The 23786-nt window shown below is 44.2% G+C and overlaps 1 protein-coding gene across 5 annotated transcripts in view; it reads left to right on the plus strand.

The window, feature by feature from the left end:
• SLC8A1 (solute carrier family 8 member A1) overlaps window positions 1-23786 on the plus strand; it is a 316175-nt gene that overhangs the window by 277404 nt on the left and 14985 nt on the right. For all 5 annotated transcript variants that reach the window (XM_081188464.1, XM_081188461.1, XM_081188462.1 and 2 more), the window contains 3 exons: window positions 3823-3953; window positions 7520-7619; window positions 22364-22639. In XM_081188464.1, coding sequence (XP_081044590.1) covers window positions 3823-3953; window positions 7520-7619; window positions 22364-22639 — 507 coding nt within the window. The remainder of the gene's footprint in view (window positions 1-3822; window positions 3954-7519; window positions 7620-22363; window positions 22640-23786) is intronic.

Raw genomic sequence — 23786 nt, forward strand, 5'->3', positions numbered from 1 at the left:
CTTGCCCATTTGGGGGAGTCACCCTTCACCTCCTTTCCAATCCAACTCCCCCATCCTTTCTTTGGCGTCTGCCGCTCTTGAATAACTTATGCAAGCGTCCGGGGTATTTCTGGGAAAGGAGACCCCTTTCTCTCTGAGCTGGTGCCCTCTGCAAAGCATTGCCCTCTGCAGCCACCTACGGGCTCCTCGTGGTAACGCCAGCACCCACTCCCCAACCTCTCTGCATCTCCCTCATAGTCCCTTTCTCGCTACAGCAGCTGGTTCAGGCACTTCCAGCAAAAACAAAACAAAAAAAATCACAGTTGTTTCCGCCCACCCTCCCCTCCACCATCATTGTCTTGGGTAGCATTTGAATTAACAAATTGCTTCCTATTGTTTTTAAACACCAATCAAGTTGCATTAGCACCTTCCAGATTCACTTCTTCCAAAGAACAAAGGGGGGGGGGTACAAGTGGGGAAAGGAAAAGAGAACTGAAGGGGCTGGCAGAGAGCAAAGAATTAAATTCCTTCCCAGCAAGAGGAACTTGTGCATGCTCAGACATGAAGAGGGTTGCCAGATGTCTCTTTTCAAACAGAGGATGGATTTATTTGGAGTTTCTGATTCCGAAATGCCAGAGACCCACAGAATGCAAGAGGTGTCCCTAACAGCAAAAGTTCAGGGCATTCCATAGGGTACATAACACAGCTCCCCACCACCTCAAAAAAATAAAGAAAAAGAGGAACCCTGAACATTTATTGGACTAAGCTAAATTTGCTCTAAGTCGGGCACGTTAACCAAGGGTTGGGAACAGATTGCCAGTCACCCACATTGGTACTCTTGGGTACAAAATACAGAAAGATCATTTCAAACACACAGTCTGAGCTTGGAGCAAAGTAGGGGGAAGGTTCTTCTGGCAGGCTTTTGTATGAGGGGAACCTGGGGGAGAAGTAAGATATGCCTGTGCTGGTGCTGAGTTGCGTGGAAGCAGTTGTTTTTAATCGTTTTAAGTTTGTATGGTTAGTGCATTGTTTGATTTGTGAACAGCCCTGTAGCCTTTGTGGTGTTGGGCGGTCTGTAAGCTACTTAATAAATAAATCACAGTATGAAGGTGGCAAGCACCAGTGTTTGAAAATACGTGCATTGTACTAAGTAGAGTTGTCAAGGATCTGTAGTCTTTGTCGAGGGCCATTTCGCACATTGCACAAACCCAGGTTTGCCTCTGAGTGCGCACCCAGCAGCCATTCACAGCTAGTCCCAGTGCTCTAGGAAGTAAGGAGCTGTTGCCATCCAGGTAGGATGCTCAGAAGATTGAGCAGGAGGACCTCCAAACAAGACTGCCTCACCTCATTTGGAAGTAAGCAAAGTAATATTCATTGCCCTATAAAGGGAGGAGGTTGTAAAATCACTGTGTTCAAGGTGTTTAATAACCCAAGAAGAGTACTTGTATGGTACATGTGTTTTCAAGCACTTGTTTGCCATGTACACAGGGCCAGATTCAACTAAATAGGCCTGTCTGGCACTCTCATTATATAATATACATACACAAATCGAATGTGCCATCGAATCTAATGTGCACCTCAATTTTCCCAAAAAGTATTTTCCATGCCCACGGTAATTTTCAAGCTTGCAATCAAATCTAATGCACCATCGAATCTGAGGTGGGCGTTACATTCGAGTAAATGCGGTATAAGCAGCAGACAAAAATTTTCCTCGGTTGTTATTATTATTAATTAAAGTTGTGTGCCACCCTTCATCCATAGATCCCAGGGTGGTTCGCATTACAAAAATACACGATAAAAACACAAAATGCATAAGAAGAAGAAGAACAGAACAATAGTCCTTCTCACTGCTTCCTACTGTAGCCAGGCCTTTGGCCTTTGAGAAATGGGTGGGACATTTTTAGTGTATTTCTTCTTCTTCTTGGCTTTAATTTATCTTTGTTGGGGCTGCCCTGGGCAAGATAAAACGACAAACAAATTCAATAAATAACATAAAGATAAATACGATAAACAGCTACGCTAGCAGGAACAAGCACAACTAGCATGTTGTTTAGTCATTTAGTCGTGTCTGACTCTTCTTGTTGTTTTTTTTATAAATGTTTTTATTGATTTTACAAATTTTTTTAAAACAATACAAACATATAAAAAGACATACACACACGTATAGTTTCATAACCTTCTTTTCGTAAACCATGTTTCTCAGACTTCCCCATACCTCCCCTTTCTGCATCCCAATGTCCAAAAGTTTTTAGCAACTCTAAATATTTCTGTCAGTCCTCTGTCCTCTTAATCTTTCCTTTAGTCTAGTCTTATATCGCTGTAACCCTTTCTTACTCAAAACCTCAACATTCTAGCATTCAGCAAGTTTATAGTAGTCCTTAAGGTAAATTTTAAATTTCTTCCAATCTTCTTCCGCCGTCTCCTTTCCCTGGTCGCGAATTCTGCCAGTCATCTCAGCTAACGTGTCTGACTCTTCTTGACCCCATGGACCAGAGCACGCCAGGCACTCCTGTCTTCCACTGCCTCCCGCAGTTTGGTCAAACTCACGCCGGTAGCTTCGAGAACACCGTCCCACCATCTCGTCCTCTGTCGTCCCCTTCTCCTTGTGCCCTCCATCTTTCCCAACATCAGGGTCCTTTCCAGGAAGACTACTCTTCTCATGAGGTGGCCAAAGTATTGGAGTCTCAGCTTCACAATCTGTCCTTCCAGTGAGCACTCAGGGCTGATTTCCTTAAGAATGGATAGGTTTGATATTTTTGAAGTCCATGGGACTCTCAAGAGTCTCCTCCAGCACCATAATTCAAAAGCATCAATTCTTTGGTGATCAGCCTTCCTTATGGTCCAGCTCTCACTTCCATACATCACTACTGGGAAAACCATCGCTTTTACTATACGGACCTTTGTTGGCAAGGTGATGTCTCTGTTTTTTAAGATGCTGTCTAGGTTTGTCATTGCTTTTCTTCCAAGAAGCAGGCGTCTTTTAATTTCGTGGCTGCTGTCACCATCTGCAGTGATCATGGAGCCCAAGAAAGTAAAAGCCCCTTCACCATGGCAAGGCAGTGATCCATGAAGGGGCCCACTAGCATAGGGTTGCCCTATTTCAAAAAGTGAAACTCTGGACACAAAAGTTGTTGAGCTTCGAGCTTTTTTTTTGAAAATCAACACTTCCAATGTGGGCGGCCCAGGTTTCCCCAGACATTTTATCCAGCAATGCTGGAATACAACCAGCTACATTTTTAGGCGTACACGTAAACAAATCTTAAGGGTGGTATTCAATAAAAACCCTACTCAGAGTAGACTCTCGATGTACTCGTAGTAGCAAAACTGGGCCTGGCCCCTGCAGAATAGTCACTGCTTTGTGATATTTTTATTTGTTTGTTTGTTTATGAAAAAATGATATTAAAATACATCGTCGTCATCATCGTAGTGAGAGGAGTCCCTGAATCAGTGCCTCCCTCCATTTCCTTGAGGTGGAAAGATTTGCCAAAGCAGGGCCCTAGCCTAAGCTGAGGTATAGCAAGATTGGTGTGGCTGAGGGGAAGCAATCACTTGAAATATGGAGACGTTATGAGCCAGTGATCTCATTTGCTAATGCTTCCAGGCAAACCCTCGCCATGCAGGCGCTGGCCCCTTGCTTAATGGCCTGTCCTTTTTCCATAACAGATGTTTGCCTGCTTTTGCCATTGCAATGGGGCACATTTGAATATAAATAGTAGATCTCAGCTCCATTTGACAGAAGCTGGCTGTGGAGAAGTGAAAGCACTATTTCAAAATCTGTAAATTTATTCTTCTCTCTCTCTCTCTCTCTCTCTCTCTCTCTCTCTCTCTCTCCCCACTTTCCAGAAGAGAACGAAGAGAAGCAACCACTGACGAGCAAAGAGGAGGAAGAGCGTCGCATTGCAGAAATGGGGCGCCCTATCTTAGGGGAGCATACGAAGCTGGAAGTGATTATTGAGGAGTCCTACGAGTTCAAGGTGCAGTATAGGGCTGCCATGAGCCCTCTTCCCTGCCAAACTATTACAGCCCTCTTTTTGAATCGGGATCAAATCTGTGTAAAATGGCACAGCATAAGGCCAGGTCTGTGTTTTCCTGTGCCGAAAAAAAATAACAAATTCTGTCCCAAGAAAAGGCAGATTGCACCATTTAGTCAAGTTATGCTGATTAGGCAGATTTACATAATTTATTCTACCGTTTTTTCCTGCTTTTTGCATGCATTTTCTAATTCTGATCTTCACAAGGAGGGGCAAGGAATTATGCCACTGGAAGCCTTGCTCAGCTGCTCCTCTTCCTTCTGCGGTCTCCCCCCCCCCCCAAGCAATCATAAGGACTATATTTTTTAAAAAATGAAAGCAAACATTCTCAGGAAGTTAAATGATGCACCCAGAACCACGTTCTGTTGGGATTTTTAAAAATGTGCCTGTGTGAATTCAAGGGATATAAATAAGCCTTTCTCAAACGTGACAGCAACATGCACAAAGTACTTCCAGATTCTCAGATTGTGAAATATAGTTAAGTCCTATTTGTTCATTGCACACATGTTGAGATCTCATTCGTTGCAATAGGAGTAAGGTTGTGTGCTTCTGGCTCACTCCCCAAGTCACCTGTCCAGAATAGCTCCACCCCCAAGGTCTACCCATTGAGTGTGGATGTTGGGGAGGCATGGCTAGCCCAGAAACACTGTCAGGAGCGAAGCCAACAGTGCCACCCCACTCCTAGCATCAACAGGTGAGAGCCCCACACACGCAGGGCACAGGTATGGAGCTCACATCTTGAGAGCAAACTTTGGTCTTCCATGCCTTTCAGAATATTGGTTTCTAACCTTATTCATTTGTTATTTATTTTGGCAATTTGTAGACCACTTAATTAAAATAATCTGTAAGAGGTGTACTGGTAGACTGAACTGATAAAGCTAGAAAATCTGTTAAAACGATGGCATCAGAATTCAGTGTTCTGAATTTTTCAATCTTTAAAAAAAGAAGTATTCATTCGGCACCAGAGGTTCAACAGGGTGGTGGCTTGTCTGATCTCAACTGGAATGGAGTTCCATAAAATTGGGCCCCAAAATTCCTGGTGGATACCAATCCATGGGGGACAACTGACCTTAGGATAATAATAATAATAATAATAATAATAATAATAATAATAATAATAATAATAATAATAATAATAATAATAATAATAATAATAATTTAATTATACCCCGCCCATCTGGCTGAGTTTCCCCAGCCACTCTGGGCGGCTCCCTATCGAGTGTTAAAAACAATACAGCATTAAATATTAAAAACTTCCCTAAACAGGGCTGCCTTCAGATGTCTTTTAAAGAGAAGATAGCTGCTTATTTCCTTCACATCTGAAGGGAGGGATAAGAAACCAAGTGGTCCGTAAGGTACATCCTGGACCACAAGCTGTTAAATGTAAATTAAAACATCCCACCAAAGACTCCAAATTAATTATCCCTCCAAAGACTTTGGAGCAGCAGCAGCTTTCCTTCCTGCTTCCCTTCCTCCTCATGACAACAGCATCCCCATGTGATTTAGGTTGTGAGAGAAGAGAGCAGATCGCTCAGTTCACTCTGTGAGCTAAAGGTCTCCTCAGGCCTAAAACTAGCTCCCTAACTACTGCACCATTCTGGCTCTTTTCGTTACAGCGGAAACACAGACTGGTCCACAGCACTAACAGTTGTATCACATTTACATTCCGAATGACACATTTATTTCTTTATTTGCATTCCCTGGGGCTGTCGTGGGGAAATCAGATGTTGCAGCTTTACACGCTGCTTTCTGTTCTCCATCAGGCAGAATTTTCCATACACAAATAGGGAAGGAGCACTACTGGCTGGCAGGGAGAGTTCACTGCCTCCACATTTTCTGTGTCACTCAGCCAAAATATCCTGAGCGTCTCTTAAATCAAGGATGGTCCACTGGCTCCCAAAGCAATTTTATCTGGCCCCAGATGGCCCGACTGAGTTTTAATCATTACGTGGTTTTTAAGAAAATCCTCTTAAGTTTCACTGGCAAGGGGAAGAAGCTATTGGTCTCCGTATGTAATGCATATCAATTTTAGTTAGTTGCATTCTGGGAAATAAAACTGCCTCATAAGGGGATCCCAGGTTCAATACAAGTAGAGAAGATCAATGCTATATGCAGACAAGGGTACATTCTGACTTAGAGGAAATCAAGGATGGCCACAAAAAGAAATTTTCTGGCATACTGGCAGTTTTGAAGGTCTTTTTCAGCAGTTTCCTCACAAGGTGTTGGAAACCATATCTGTTGCGTGTCGAGACCCCGCAGCCACCCCCTCATTGGAAATAACTCACACAAGGACACGAATATTAGGTTTATGTTATTGGGCAAATTTTGGCCACAACTTTATTGAAACTACAGAATGTGAGCGGTATTGGCTTAGGCATTGATTGGACCTGACTATACCTGACTCCTGCCCATCGTGCAGGAAGTCCAGTAAGGGTAAGCCACCGGTAGGGGGAGCCCTGTCGATGCGAACCAACTCAAGCTCCCCCTGGTGTTCCTGTCGTGTTGGGTCAAGGCCTTAGCCCCCCAGCCGGGCTTCAGACTAGATCAACACCCCCGGATTCCTTTAACGGAATACTCTTAACAAGGATAAGGGTACACACCTCCCCTCCCCCACACAAGGTCAAACAATGCCTAACCGCAACCCTAACAAAGTTGTGACAATTGCTACGAGGTAGGTGAAAACCAAGTAGTCAGTGCCAATTTGCCAAATGGAAAAATTCCTACCAGGCCCCTCGGACAACCAAGGCGACCAACCGAAGTCCATAGCAAGGCCATTGCCTAACCTGCAAAATAGGGAGGGAGGGTGGGTGATTGAGGAAGCAAGCCAAAGAGGAAGTTCTCTGGCTTGCTCCTCCATTTAAACGGCCCTGGCCAGCCCCCCCCCCCGGCCAGCGGATTGGCTGGCCGGGCTCTGACGTGGCTGGGATCCCCCCAGGCAACGGGGGACAAAGTCCCCCGCCCCCAGAAGGGAGTGGGTGGCCACGCAGTCTATCGCAACTCCTCCCCACTGGGAAGTGGAGCGGATTTGTGCATCTGTTCTTGCTCTGTCTTTCTTTCACCCCAGCTTCAATCTCTGGCCTTTTCAGTGGAGGAACAGGAAGTGGGTGATTTGGAAAGCCACTGCCGGAGGTCATGGAAGTCCACAAGCAATAAGAGCAGACAGTACTAGGTTCTATTCCCGTGTATAGGATTGGGCTTCGAAAACATTCATGGAAATTCTTTGAGTGCAAATATTCCAGGCCTTTTAAATGCAAAATGGAGACTTAAAAGCATAATACAAACAATATTCTAATAGGCACATTGCAAACACAGTCCAGACCTTCTTTTTGAGCAATATGGAGTGGGGAGGGTGAGTTGCATGTGTGTACATTTTCAGCCACTTTTATTCCTGATAAATGTTCTGAAGCCAGCCAGCATCCTTCACAGGGGTTTTAGATTTCTTTCCATGAGCTCAAGCCTCTGGAGTGACAATGTGCTTAGCTTTCTAACGCATGTCTATCCGTCTGCAGAACACCGTGGACAAGCTCATTAAGAAGACAAACCTAGCTCTTGTGGTTGGAACAAACAGCTGGAGAGAACAGTTCATTGAAGCTATCACTGTCAGCGCCGGTGAGTTTTTCTATTTCTGCACGTGCCATGAATTAGGAAAAGCCCTTCTTCTCCTGGCTTAAGGGCATCAAATGAAACCTGACCCCAATATACCTAGCTTGCACTTGGCTTTGAAAGCAAAGCAGGTAGAGTTGGTATTCAGGGCTTCTAGGCAAACATCACCCTGCTTTTTGAACAGATTGTGCACTGCAGTGTGTTGAAGTTTTCCACTACTGGGCTTGGGGAGCAGCACAGAAGAGCAACAACACAAACTCCATTCCTTTTAATGCTGCTTCCGTAGGGCTATCATGCAAGCCCCACTCATATCTATGGAAGCTGTGCAGTAACAGAGTTTCGACACTCGTTCTCATGTTGTTCTCTTGTGTTGTATGTCCATGTCTACACATGAATGTGATTTCACACATTAACTCAAGGAACATGTATTTCAATCTAGAGTCATGGCACACCATAGGGAAAACTGGCATGTCCAGGAGGACATGAGCAACAAGGCAACAAACCCGAACTTAGAATGCTCTGATATTTGGTTTATTACAAAAATGGATAGGACTCAGTTGAAACAGGTTGTTATTTGATTAAATCTACAGAGGAGCTGGGAAAGGTGGAGCATTGTTTGAGGAAGACTAAGGAGGGAATGCAGGTGGCACTGTGGTCTAAGACACAGAGACAGGGCTTGCCGATCAGAAGGTCGGTGGTTCGAATCCCCGCGAAGGGGTGAGCTCCTGTTGCTCGGTCCCTGCTCCTGCCAACCTAGCAGTTCGAAAGCACATCAAGTGCAAGTAGATAAATAGGTACCGCTCCAGCGAGAAGGTAAACGGCTTTTCCATGTGTTTCTCTGGTTCACCAGAGGCAGCTTAGTCATGCTGGCCACATTACCTGGAAACTGTCTGCGGACAAACACCAGCTCCCTTGGCCAGCAAAGCGAGATGAGCACCGCAGCCCCAGAGTCATCCGCGACTGGACTTAACAGTCAGAGGTCCCTTTACCTTTACCTTTACCTTTAAGGAGGGAAAAGTAATGCTAATAAGGAGAGAGGAGTGTGATAGAAGCCAAATGTGGGAAAGCAAATCAGGTTGGAGAAAGAAGCAAAAAATGTAAATTTCACCTTCCCTGAATGAGTAATTGTTTGGAGAGCTAGAAAGGCAAAGAAAGAGACAAAGAGAAAAGGAGGACTAGACCATGGGCATCACCTCTTCCAAGATGAAGGGGTGGTGGGGAGTTCCTCAGTGGGACTACTATAAACCAGAAGGTTCTCCTTTGCTGGGGCCATGATGTATGATGACTCTAGCTTTGATTGATAGATTGCATTCCCTTGGGGCTCTTGGAAAGTGAGCACAGCGATCAGGAAACCAAGGTGGGGAGGGAAAACCTAGGAGGAGGGGAATCCGGGGAAAGAACCAAGCACAAAAGACCACCAATTCTTCTTCAAGGTTCTTCTTAAAGGCTTGGTGGTGGTGGTGGTGGTGAGGGATGTGTCTTCCTAAAACTAAGGAACAGTACCAGTGGGATTTTCCCATCGTGGGTGTTGGGTGCAGAAATGTAGGTGAGTGCATTTGTCTGCATTTCTTGGGTGCAGGATCCTAACTTCAAAATAAGTGCTAATGCACTCAGAGTATTGTTGCACCAGTTGGTTTCACACTGTTGGCTGTATGGTGCCTTTGGTTTGAAACCACATGATACAGCAAATTTGCTGATACGAAGGATGGGGGGGCACTTGGGAGCCCCACACATTCCACTGTGAGTTCATTCCCTTATGGAAGGAAGACAGGGATATACATTTGAGAATATATCGGGGCAGAATGCAACAAAGTTGGGTGTGCAGAATGAGGTTCACTCACACAACAGGACTGCCTCCTCCCCCCCCCCCATCTTCCCCATCAGTTCCCCCTAAATCTGCTCTGGAGTGTTGGGAGAGCAGGTTTAAGAGATGTGGGGTGGGAGGAGAGGGTCGAAAAGCCTTCTTGCATGCACAGACTTTGCTCCGCTCACAAACACACCACTTATGCTGCATTCCACCCATAGTATCTATCAGGCATAGGCAAACTCGGCCCTCCAGATGTTTTGGGACCACATCTCCCATCATCCCTACCTAACAGGACCAGTGGTCAGGGATGATGGAAGTTGTAGTCCCAAAACATCTGGAGGGCCGAGTTTGGCTATGCCTAGTATCTATAATCACAAAAGTATTAAAAAAGCTCAATTTGGTTCTGCATACAGCTATAGCACCAATGCAGTCCTGTTCATGAGCTGATGTAAGTTGGCTTGATTCTCTGCTTTTATGGAAGCTTTGACAACAGAAAAATAGTCTCTCTGCTGCTGTGTGCCCACTTCAAGATTCCCTGTTGCAATTTGCACAGAAGCTTTTGCTTTGGCTGCAAGTACAGTCCTTCCAGACTTCACCCAGTTTTGATGCTTTTTGTTTTTCTACTGTATCTAGTTTTGCCAGAATAAGTGGACTGTCTCTTGGGATGGATCTTACAAAACTGACCTTTAAAAGAAAAATCTCTTATGGGACTTGTGCACTTGTGCAATACAGTAACAAGTGCCTTAACTTTGTGCCAGAGTTCCACTCTGCCAAAGTAGCTCACGTGGCAGTTGTACTAGAAACTAAATGTTTTTTTTAAAACAAAAAACACCCTGCAGCATACTAGCTGAAAAATACTAAGAACATAAGAATTGCCTTTCTGGATGGTACCAAAGGTCCATCTAGTCTAACTTCCAGCATAAGAGAAAGAGCAAAAATATGAATGAGAACATGCCATGAGCATATGAATAGTACATTTCCTTCACTTTAGTGTAAACACAACCACTCATAAATGAGCTTCTAGGCCAGTTTTCTATGCTCCCTGGAAAGACTGGAGACACGGCCATTTCTCCTGTTACACGCTTAACAACTTTCTCGCAATACATGATTTGGGAAACATTTGCTTGAAGGAGACATTAGCCGGGTCTGCTGCAATCACCTTCCTGCCCTCCTCAAACCCTGCTATGGTCACAGACAGATGCTCCTCCTCCTCTCCCACATGCCTCAGAGTAGAATTCCCCTGCGGGCTCCTGGCCGTGCTCCTCAAGGCCAAGTTCCTGCCATTCCAGAAGTGGCAGGCCAAAAAAGAACAGCTCAGCAATCATTTGACCATGGAGATAAGAGAGTGATAAATCAAATGACAGCGTTTTATCTTCTGTCACTTTTCCAATGTTCATTCCAAAAGCAGCCAAGTGCAAAGACAAAGTGAGTGTCAGAAACTTTCCCAGCCAAGCAACAACCTCCGTCTGCATTTGAGCCTGTGATACACACACACACACACTTGCCTGGATTGCGTCTAGGGAGTGGGGTGGTGGGAAATAACTTCATTTATTTTAACTAGGCTGCATTTGGAGGATTTATTGCATGACCTGTGCTGAATAAACAACAAAAAGGACAGATCTTATCTCTAATCCTAGAGTGCTTTTAAGTCGCGGAGTCCTTCCGTGCATCTGGAGCATATATTGGCTCTCCGATATTTCTCAGGCTCTTCCTTGCCCCTTAATGCTACTGAGAATTGAGCATGTCTGAAGGAAGCTCCCCCCCCCTCTTTTCCCAAAATGAAGCCTGCTATGCTTGAGATAGTGGAGCTAGGAAGCTGCCTCTCCAACCTCCAGATGTTCTTTTCACTCCCTTGTGACTTCCTTCACTTAAAGGCTAGAATTGCACCCAATGAGAAACACGCGTTTCCAATGAACCTATTTGCCATGGCGGGGGGGGGGGACGCTTTAGCAAACTGTCAACTGTTTGCCTTGGAGAATCGCTCTTCAGATTCGCTTGCTGGCGTTGTTTTCGTGCTGCCACATTGCTTTTTCTCAAAGACGAAACAAGTGTTACGTGCAAAAAGTGTGTGCAACGGAAATGTGTGGTCCTTTTTTCCCCCCTCTGTGGGAGAAGGTGGCTCCAGAGGTACTCAGATAGCCATTGTGGGAAACAGGATGCCAGGATTTCGCTATTCTTAGCCTCTGCTGTATACAAAGCCAATACAGCTGGTCCAAATATTCCAAGCGGTGATGTATACCATGGCCCCCAATAGTGGACAGGAGTGGTGCTCACTTGACCTCCAGTTGGTCATGTCACTGCTGCTTACTGGGAGGGAGAGAGGGAGAGATGGGGCCTTGGAGAGGTCAGCACCGTGCAGTTGCTCTGGTGGAGCCAATCTGGAACTCCCAGCAAGGCATTTGCACCCGGCCAACCCTATCATCTGCTTGCCTTTCTGCTTTCCGGTAAAAGACAGCAACATGACCACCTGGAGGTCAGATGAGCAGTGGCATTCCACCAGACCATCTGCTACTCCATGGCCCCTGTGTGTATGTTAAAAGCAAAAATATAATCAATTAATATTGCCCTGTATAAAGCTGAACAGCAGCCTGCAGCTTGCCCAGTATCTTATTGAAAAGTTTATTAGTCCCTATTTCTAGACTTTTCACAGCCCATAATATGTGGGTGGTCCAGCAAGATTAGGCTGCATGTCACTGGATCACAGTTAGAACTGGAAGAGCTATCTTAAAAGAGGAAATGGGGTTTTCTAATCTGGTAGAAGTTAGTTACTCAGCCATTTTTCATTGATGACGGAGCCCTGGAGAAATGACTCTATCTCACTGCTTCCTTTGTGCCAAAATGACAGCTGAAGATCCTAAGCTAATAGCATTCCTTTCTTTCAAAGACAACTCTTTAATATGCCCTTCATCTGGTCTTTTGTTAAATATAATTTAAATAATCTTGATAAAGTTCACAACTTATTTCATTTTTAAACAGCAAGCTCGGGGGAGGGGGGGTTTCCTCCCTGTTCCAAAGTCTCCTGTATCTGAGTTGGTTGTTCATTCAACTCTGCTCTGAGAAATTTAAATTTATCTACATGGTGTCAGTTCCCACCACTCGCCGGGAAAATAGAAGGCTCTCCCTGCTTCAAAAATACAGTGGTGCCCCGCAAGACGAATGCCTCGCAAGACGGAAAACTCGCTAGACGAAAGAGTTTTCCGTTTTGGAGGTGCTTCGTAAAACAAATCTCCTATGGGCTTGCTTTGCAAGACGAAAATGTATTGCGAGTTCCTGCGGGGTTTTTTTCCTTCCCCCCCCTTTTTCTAAGCCGCTAAGCCGCTTATCAGCTGATCTGATAAGCTGATAAGCGGCTAATAGCGCTAATCCGCTAATTCGTCAATGGACTTGCTTCGCAAGACGAAAAAACCGCTAGACAAAGAGAATCACAGAACGGATTCTTTTCGTCTTGCGAGGCACCACTGTAATCTGGCCTGTGACTATTAGCCCTGTAAACACTTTGTCTGAGTCATCCTTCGAGAAAATGGCATCCTTCGTACATCTCTAGTGGGAGAGCTGCTAATCTGTTACGTCAGGTTATGCTGCTGATACAATGTTCAGTGGCTCAGCACTGCAAGGACAGTTCCCACACCACTGCCCCAAGGTACTGGCAGGGCAATTCCATTGTTGCCCCCATGCCCTGCTTTCAAGATTCCCATAGGCATCTGGTTGGCCACTGTGAGACCAGGACCCTAGACTAGATCCAGGAGGGTTTTTCTCTTATTCTCAGGCTCACCCAGTTCTCCCAAGTGATAAGAAGTTCCATCACTTACCTTGGGTCACTGGAATATTTAGTTTATTTGCAATTATACAGGTGGAGCATACAGTGGTACCTTGGTTCCCAAACGGCTTGGATCCCGAACAAATTGGCTCCCAAACAGCACAAACCCAAAAGTGAGTGTTCCGGTTTGCGAATGTTTTTCATCTGACGTGGCTTCCGCTGCTTCTGATTGAGTGCAGGAAGCTCCTGCATCCAATCAGAAGTCATGCCTTGGTTTTCGAACCATTTCGGGAGTTGAATGGACTCCCAAAACGGATTACGTTTGAGAATCTTAAACACATGAGCAAACGGCCACAGTTCACTTCTTTCTCTGCAGACCTCTGCAGAGACTGCCAGCGCCATTTGGGTGAGGAGCAATTTAGAACAGGAATTGACATGGGTAGGAGGTTTAAATAACTTCTCCCCCGTAACCATTGCTGTGAGAAAATTGGCAGTGCCTCCCCACCACCTGCCCATAGTTATTCCGCTAGCCAGAGGATCCAGTCATGCTATTCCCATATAACATGTAATTTGGTCTCCATTAAAAACTTGCTTAATTCACTGTTGCAGGTAGTGACTGATCAATAGTACCAATGTGAAGTCTGTGTTGCAACGATTTCTTTCCTGCTTCCAAACTATTGACTACTAGTGGTTTTGCTGGTGATCTTTGCTTCTTCCAGTACACTGATATTAGTTCGCTTGTCTTCCCAAGTGATGTGTAAAAATTTTTGGAGACACCATTGATGGAATCTTTCGAGGAGTTGGAGATGGTGTTTATAAGTGGTCCATGTTTCACAAGTATATAGTAAGGTTGGTAGTACAATAGCTTTGTAAACAAGCATTTTGGTTTCCCTGTGAATGTTCCAGTCCTCAAACACTCTGCACTTCAATCGGGAGAAAGCCGCACTCGCAGAGCTCAGGCGATGCTGGGTTTTGGCATCAATGTTGGCCCTTGTGGAAAGATAACTGCCTAGGTAGGAGAAGTGATCGACATTTTCCGATGTTACACCATTGAGTTGGATTTGTGGCACTGCAGAGGGGTTATTTTGTACTTGTTGGTGCAGCACTTTTTTGGATGTTGAGTGATAGGACAAGCTTTTCATAAGCTTCTGCAAAGATATTTAGGATGGTTTGGAGGTCATCCTCTGAGCATATGCACACTACGTTGTCATCAGCATGCTGAAGCTCTGTGACAGAAGTTACGGTAACCTTTCCCCTGGCTACGTAATTCATTTATGCCCCATTCTAGCCAATCAACAGAATGGCTCTAATTGACTTCAAATGTAAAGGGAAAGTTGTCAAGAGTTAGCACTGCACATTTTTTTTCCAAAGAGGCCATGATCAGATGAGTTTTGTCTCCCACATGAAGTCCTTAATTGCTTATCCTGTTCTTTATCTATTACTCTGTAATGAAACTCTGACGCATGAAGGCCATTTTCTGGATTGGCTTTGCAGTCTCAGTGGTTCGGAATGCTTTTCCTGTAACCAGAGAAACATTCTATCAGTGCCACCTTGAGAAAGTCAGTGTTATTGGTCCCTGGGGCTTCATTAGAAATGTCAGCGTATTCTGCAGCAGTATCTATTGAGACAGCTTGTCAAATGGCTGTTTCAAGTGACGAGCTGGAAGCAGGAGCATATGGTGATGGAGAGGAGTACTTATACCACATACCTGACTCCCAATAGACTGACCTTGACTAGGGCAACAGGTTAAAAACTTGCCTCTTGTTCCGTCAGACTAACATTCTCGCTGATTAAAGGAGAATTCAGATGAGCAGGGGACTCCTGAGTCAGAGCGGGGTGGAAATATGTCGGAGCTGGTTCTATAAACTGTCTATTCTCAGGCTTCCAGAGACCCATCACCTACGCAAATTGAAAACTTAACACACTTGCGGGTTCTTTTTATGTCAATGTTGCTGTGCTCCATTAGTCTTCAATTAGAGTGTGGTGCTCCAACCCAAGTTAACTAGTGTCATTGCTACTTTTCGTTTCTGAAGAGTAAGAGAAGAATGGAGAAAGAAGGTTGGGTTAGTTGAAGTAGATAGTGAATAAAAATGCATACAAGCGATGATTGCTATGACTTACTAATCCAGCACCATCAATTTACAGGGTTACAGAATTCCTTAAACAAAAACCCAGTCCCATGTGCCTATATCCAGAGAATTTACAACAAAAACTTTGGTCACTTCCAGTTGACTTGTTTATTGAACATTCATCCTGACTTGACTGTGAGGAGATTAGATGCCATCAGCTACTTGTTGAGCATTCATTCTGATTCGTTTACAGGGACATTAGACTACGTTGTGCCAAGCAAAGCTAATTCTGCACTTTCCAGTTTATTTTCACATCACGTTCCTTATAGCAAAGAGTCTTTTTCAGTGGGCAGGGGAGAGCGGGCTTGTTGCACAAGAGATCCAAATCAACTTCAGCTGTGCAACCCAAATTTGGGGGTATGTAACTGAATCCCACCCAGAGCCAGCCAACTCATGAGGCGAGGTGAGACGACTGCCTTGGGCAGCAGGAGCCACAGGGACAGCAGATCCCAATGTAGAGCTTTATTTCCCTGGTGTGGCGCTTCACTCATTCCTTCTTTCCTCACTGGGGGACCACCATTTTGTGGTTCACCTCAGGTGTCAAGATGTCTTCAGCCAGCCCTGATCCCACCCAAAAAACAGTGACAGTCTGGAACTGCCTTCAGACAATGGGGCATAAAAGGGAGAAAGAGTCAAGGTTAGCTAGAGGGGGACATGAGCAGATGGAGTTACACATACTTAAGCTTTAGTTACACCTGTATTGAGGATGCTGAAAGATGCTACAGGGCCTGTGTGCAAGCAGAGCTCTAGCCACTCTGCCATACTGTCCAATGCTTGGCGACCTTCACCATCATTCATGTATACTAATTGCAAATTCAGGGGCTGACTTATGATGGTGATAAAACTGAAAAGAGGCCACTGGGAGAGAACAATGAGGCACCCACATGCTTGAGGGAACTGCAAGGTTTGCAGAAGTTTAACAAAGTGAGAACCTAAAAAGTGGGGGGAGTTAAAATCCTAAACAAAAAATGCTCATTGAAGACTGAGCATGCTCAGTAGCCATGGAATGCCAACTGACTGTTGTGGAAGGGAGGGTGGAATGGAGTATCCTGAAAGAAAGAATAGCTGGTTGGGTAGAATCCTGAACTCCACACTGCAACATTTTTCAGTGTTTTCTAATAAGCCAAGGATAAGATATTAGAACTTCTTGCCCAGGGGAGCCTTCTAAGCTCCCTCCCCAATAGCCTTCAGGAGACGGGCAAACTTGTATATTGTTTTGTAAGGCCTCCAGTGGTTTATCTGGGCCCTGTTTTGGCTGGTTGGGATTTTACTTCTTGCACCGGCTGCCGTTTCATTTTTATGAGTAGCTCCATCAGAGGTTCTTTGGACCTTAAAAGGCATGATGGAAATGAATTATTTGTTACTAGTAGCAGTAATAATAGATTTCATCCCGGTGATTCTGCTTTTCACAAGCTTGGTTCTCTGTAATGTTTACTCAGCTAGCAGGAAGCAAGACATTTCACAAGTATGTTAAAATGAGCCCAATAGTCACTCATGGGGAAAGTCCCTCATCCTCTTCATTGAACAGTCCTTTGCATTCACAGCATCTTCAGCCATGTCTTTTGCTTGCAGAACTCACTTCAAAGGAAGGAGCGTTGTGCTGAATTCTGTATCTAGCCATTTCCATCAGCCTTTTGTTTCTTAATGCCCAGGGAGCCACTGAGCTAAGTTCTTTAATATTAACCTAAACAATAAATTGCTCGTAATAGCTTGGTGCTTGATTCCCCTAATGGATTTCTGTTGTCCTGGTCCCTCATCTCTCTCCATAATGTACTTTGACAGAATTAAGCATCAAAAGATTTCCAAGGTGAGCTGGGAGGGTGACTCTATACTTATTCATACAAAGGTGGTTGTGTTCATGCAGGGTTTGGGGGTTTTTTTCTTGGTAAGTGCTTGAAATCTTAGTGCTTTCAAAAGTACTTAAAGCACTTTAAAGGAGCTCTTGCCACCACCACCCACAGCAAGCTCTGTGATAGCCGGAAATTTCATAATCCCAGAACATATGAAAATCTGAAAATTTTGAAACCATGCTAGCAAACTGTTGCCTTCGTGCATAATCCTCACATGCATGATGTGCCAAGCAGCATTCATTGTGAGTTTTGCTTCGCAGTTCTCCCATCCCTCTCATTGGGGTTGTCATGCATGTCAGCCTCTTGTGACCCCCTCATGCGTAGGACATGTGTAAAAATTATTCAATAGATGGATAAAATGATTGCTAAAAATTCATAGATTACCTAACGGTTGGGGCGTCTGCTGGTTTATCATAATGCAAATAATGCAGAGTGAGGTGGCACTTAAACTGTCGTTCAGCCTAGACCAGGGGTAGGCAACCTAAGGCTGGGGGGCAGGATGCGGCCCAATTGCCCTCTCAACCCGGCCCATGGATGGTCCAGAAATCAGCGTGTTTTTACATGAGTAGAATGTGTCCTTTTATTTAAAATGCATCTCTGGGTTATTTGTGGGGCCTGCCTGGTGTTTTTACATGAGTAGAATGTGCACTTTTATTTCAAATGCATCTCTGGGTTATTTGTGGGGCATAGGAATTTGTTCATACTTTTTTTCAAAATATAGTCCGGCCCACCACATGGTCTGAGAGACAGTGGACTGGCCCCCTGCTGAAAAAGGTTCCTGACCCCTGGTCTGGACACTGAGATCCAGCTCCAAGGGCCTTCTGGTGGTTCCCTCGCCGCGAGAAGTGAGGTTACAGGGAACCAGGCAGAGGGCCTTCTCGGTAGTGGCGCCCACCCTGAGGAATGCCCTCCCAAGGAAAGAAGATGTCAGGGAGATAAGTAACTATACACGCTTTAGAAGATATCTGAAGGCAGCCCTGTATAGGGAAGTTTTTAATGTGTAATGTTTGACCATGTTTTTGTATATGCTGGAAGCCACTCAGAGTGGCTGAGGCAATCCAGTCAGATGGGCGGGGTACAAATAATTAAAATAAAAAAAATTAAAAAATATTAAACTCTTTCTCGCCAATTAACCATTCTTCCCCACAATCCTCAGTTAACCCCACCCCACCCTGGCTAGTCCCCACCCCTCAGCCAAGCATATTTCTGAGCTCACAATCACCTGGAAAAAATATTCACTTGGGGAGTCGTGGTGGAGAAGAATTAGCAGGCAGGTGATGGATTAAACATACCAACCTCTAATTCCCCCCCCCTATGAATTCCTCAACACAATTCTGGGATTCCTATGATGGCTACCTATACATATTTATCTGGAAGTAAATCCTACTTTCCTTCCAAGTAGAATTATACTCTTAACCTTCCCTGTTTGTAGGATTTTGCCATTCTCTGTTGACTTACAAAGCCCTCCCAACGCAACAACATTATTTCTGGCTATTCCAGAGTAGATTGAGAGTGAACTGTTGGAGATCTGTTGACTATTGTCACTAACCAGGAAGGAAGGATTTATGTTGTGTGTGTTTGGCGAGGTGCAGGTTTCTTTCTGCACTGCGAGCACCACTACATTAAGGGGAAAACAGAGTGGCATTTTCCTTTCTTTGCAATAAAACGGATCATTACCCTACTGAGAAAATGTGGCAGCCACACAGCGAGGGCACCTGAATGCTCCAGGCTTTAACAGCTGTCCAGTGTGCTCCTCCTCCTCCTCCCTTTTTGTAAGATTACATAAGCTGGTTCTCTACAATGCATCAAGAACAATCATTGCACCTGCTTGACACAAATGGGGGGAAAGTAAAAATGTTCTGTAACAGGTGGCCTTGTGGGTCAGGCAGAGAGGCTGGAGTCATTGGTGCGAGGACAGAATGGCCACTCCGCTAAGCCCCATTTTCAGACATTATGTGGGGCAAAGAAGGAAATATAGCAACTTGCAGAGAACAATAGCAAAGTGGGTTCAGCTGGAAGAAAATTACATGGGAGTGGTTGGGAAGAGGGGCTTGTGGGGTCAGAGAGACATCCCACCCCCTATGTAGTCTTTTGCTCTTCAGTCATGCTAGGACCCCCGTTCCCTGGGGCATTTCTGCATTTAAAAAGACAGGCTTCTCCACTGTCACATGTAGTTTGCCCATAGAGGTATAAGGTTTGTGTAATATTTTTTTAAGAAGTGAGGTCTACTCTGGAAGCATCTTCATTACAATCAGTCCAACATACCTTTCCTCTCCAGAGTTAAGCTCAATGGAGTAGGGCAGTGTGATTCTGTAAGTTTGATACAGAAGTCACAGGGTACAGCTTCTCCTCCCATAATCACCAGTTCTCAGAGTAGGAACATTATGAGGGTGGGGGAGGGAGATAGATATATATTACCTGTGTGGTGTAATTAATAAAAGAATTGGCTGGATCCCTAGATCCAAACCATGGGGCTAAACACACTCTCCAGTAAGAGAGCCCCAGCAGAGTTTAAAAGTCACAAAATGTGCAGCGACAATGATGTGTTGGGAATAGAGGTTGTTAGACCCTTTAAGTACCCTGTTTAGTTCACTTACAGCACTCGCCCTTCAAAATGAACAGATCACACCATTAGTAAGTCTAAAATGCTTTACTTGCAAACTCCAAAGGTCAGAGTCATGTGTTATTCTATGCAGCAGCAAGAAGAACACAGGGTTACAAAATACAGAGTAATACTTCTGACCAGACGTGTTAGCCAACTTCTTCACCGGTGGTGAGGGGGGAATGATCTGAGTCTAGCAATATAGTTCTATGGTCTAAATCAGTGTTCCCCAACCTTGGGCCTCCAGCTGTTTTTGGACTACAACTTCCATCATCCCTCGCTAGCAAGACCAGTGGTCAAGGATGATGGGAATTGTAGTCCAAAAACAGCTGGAGGCCCAAGGTTGGGGAACACTGGTCTAAATCACTTCATGCCTTAACCAGCCCTAAGCTTGATCGTTATATTTAACTGCGATTCCCCACGCCTTATTCATTGAGACACTTTTAAATAAAACAGGTGTGTTGGGTCTAGGGATGAGGGAGACACTCTGTTCAGCTCACATTTTTAATGCCCAATTCAGACTTCCTAAAACAACACATGAACTGAAATATCCGTCAATCAGAGCACTTCAATTAAAAAAATGTATATTAGAGGAAAATGTGCATAACAATGCATGTCTCAATGAAAATAATATTTAAAAAATGCATTGCATTAAGGAAAATTGCTTACAAAAAAGTCTATACGAGACAAAATTGCATACAAAATGAGTCCATTCAGAGAAAAAATACTAAAACCCTGACAGATTTTCATGAGGGCTCTTTTAAAAGTATCTGCAAATTGGTGCAGAAATGGGGCAAACTGAACTTAAGAGAGGAAAGCAGAGAGACTGAAAGAAACCGTAATTGACAGGTTCATCCATCTCTAACTGGGTTCATGCTCTGCTACACCAAGCAGCAAGGGAAGAAAGATGTGTTTGTAATTGGGACACTGCTGAGAAATGCAATGAATTTAATGGAACTTTTAAAACTCTTTGGGATATTTAACAGTTGAATTTTACCTATTGCTCCTCTGCAGAACCATCCAAGAAGAGTGAGTAACGTGTTTGTGTGTTTTGTTCTTTTCTCTCTCCTTTTATTGCTCCTTCTCTGCTCTTACTTCCTTTACCTCTTTACAATTTCAGGTGGTAGGCTGGTTAACTGGGGGTGAGGGGAAAATTTTGGCTTGGGAGGTGTGTGACAGCGTGGGGTGTGTTCTACTTTGTGTTTCCATTGCATGTATGGTTTTCTCATTGCTGATGGATCGTTTAATAAAACAGTACCAACCGTTATTAACAAAAATTAATTTGAAAAGCCAGAAAATGGCCACATTCAAAAATCAAAATAAAAACCATAAACCATTGCGCCCACTTCACTATTACCTGCCAGTGCTGCAGAGAAACAAATTATGATTCCTAGTTTTGCTTTGCATTCAAATCAGGCATCACGGGGGTTTTTTGATCCAAGAAACCACAGTCTACAGTTCAGGTGTGTTCTTGATCCTAGTTTATTGGAGCAAAACATACAATAATCCCCATTTGGGATGTAATGCTAAGCCAGGATTCATAGTTTGCTCCCACTATATGCTAGAGGGGAGGAGCGAAACATGAGCACACATTCATGGTATACCATTAACTATGGTTTACTTTGACCTGAGATTTCAAGTGAAGCGGGGGAATAGAGGTGTGCAAAATAATGCAAAGCACAGGAAAAATAAATAGAGATAAAGCATTAGATGATTGATCACGAGGGCACAATTTTCATCTGTGGGTTGTGAGTTAAAGCCATGCTTTATGCAATATGAACTGAAAATTAAAATATTAAAGATGGCCTTTCCTTGTAACCATGAGTGATAACCTTTGTTTATTAAGCTGCATGCTACCTTCCTTCAGTTTGTTAAAAAGGCACCTATGGTAAGGCTGTGCTTAATATGTAAATATTTATATGTATATATTCAGTTAATGAGTTGAAAGAATATATCTGTTTGACAGTCCTGTTTGAAAAACCAGCCTTGCATATGTGCCTCTGCAGAACCTCTTCTTTTAAACATAATCATAATTATCCTGATTCTGTGAAATGTTGAGGTGATGGACAGTGAACATAATGCAAAGAAACCACCTTATTTGTCTGCTTCATTACAGCAACAACAACATGTGGATTTTTGTGTACCAACAGCTTTGGGGAGGACCAGGTGTGCGCTGTGGGTAGTGAGGCAGTGTGCCATTTGGAAATCCTGTCGCACCATCAACCAAAATGGTTCAGGCCATAAGCGCCACGGGCGGAAATAATAATAAAGCATATGAATATATAAAACCACCTTGCGTGGACTCATATCATTGCTCTGTCTAAGCCATTTCTGTCCACTCCAGTTGGTACCTCTGGCACCTTTTCCAACCGTGGTATTTAACAGCATCCCCCAGCCTCCGGGTGCTTTCAACTACAACTCCCATCACCCCCAGCCACCATGGCCTCCATGGAGTTGTAGGCTACAGGGACCAGGTTGGGGAAGACTGCTATCTGTGGAGCATCCAGCATCAATGGGATGGTAGTGTACGCCAGCTGCAAGTGACTAGAAAAGCCAGTTTTCCACTGACGCCTCTCTCTTCCCGCATTGTTGCTCATTTTTCCAGGAGAGGACGATGACGACGACGAATGTGGGGAAGAGAAGCTGCCCTCCTGCTTTGACTATGTGATGCACTTTCTGACAGTCTTCTGGAAGGTCCTTTTTGCCTTTGTCCCCCCTACGGACTACTGGAATGGTTGGGCTTGTTTTGTTGTGTCCATCTTAATGATCGGCCTTCTGACTGCGTTCATCGGGGACTTGGCGTCCCATTTTGGCTGCACCATTGGGCTGAAGGATTCTGTGACTGCAGTCGTGTTCGTTGCATTGGGGACTTCAGTGCCAGGTAAAAAAAAGAGAAAGAAACAACACCAAAAACGCAAATATAGTCACAATAATTTCGTGCCTTGCCAATGTTTTTCATGCCATCGTACACTGCTGTGCGGGGGGGGGGGTATCCCAAGAGACCTGGCAGCAGTCCAGGATTTTCCATCTGGACTGTGTGTCTATACAATTTGTAACACAGATTGTAGGAGGAAGATTTAGTTAACAATTATCAACCCATTTATTTGCAAAACAATTATTTTAGAACCAAGCGGGTTATTCCAGAATATGTAATGGGCTGCTTGCAACCTTAGTCCATTTACTTCTAAGTAGCCTTAGTTAAATTGTAAGGAGCATATTACTTGTTCTGTGAGTCATTTTGTAAAAATGCACATAGCAGTAGGTTCTGGGGAGCCAAATCGGAAGGGTAGTAAGGAGAGAATTAACCTTCCTGCTACCAATAAGACCTTCCCTTTATGCACAGAGCAGCTTGGGGCAGATTGGTTTTTGTCAGGATTGGGTGGAAGCTTAAACTACTACTCCCTGCTCCCCACAGACCCAATTCTGATCAGAGGCCCAAATGCTGCTGTTTGTATTTTTAAAGCCATTCATTAAACTATACATTTAGTGTCATGAGTCGTTTGGCCCATATACATACAAGAGACTCCTGATGATTCAGATGACGCTCAGTTAATCAATTGCAGAGGAGAGCACTGAATGAACCTTATGTATTGTTTGCACACACTTGTACTCCGGTTTGGAGCACATGCGTCAAATTTTAGGCTGCGTATTAAAACCTTACACAAGAAATCAGGGGAAATAATCAGGTCAGAGAACAATTAAAGGCATTAAACAAAACAAAAAACATGTTCTTGAGCAAGAGATTTAAATATTTTCTGCCAACTAGATATTTACATATTAACCCCAGAATCTAATGGAAGAGTCCTCATAAGAATTTGAATTAATTGCTGTGTTTCGTGTTGCTTTTCTCCAAATATATATTTGATGAGTGCATAACAAAAGACAGAGATGAGGAGTGTGTGGCCCTCTAGTTTTTGCTGGACTCCAACTCCCATCAGCCCTAGCCAGCATGGAAGCCACTGTCTTGTCACACAGGGGGGAAGGAGCAAGGATAAAATTTGATGCCCGCAAAGCCACATAAGCAAGGC

Source organism: Podarcis bocagei, assembly GCF_964188305.1.
Source record: "Podarcis bocagei genome assembly, chromosome: 3".
Taxonomy (NCBI): Eukaryota; Metazoa; Chordata; class Lepidosauria; order Squamata; family Lacertidae; genus Podarcis; species Podarcis bocagei.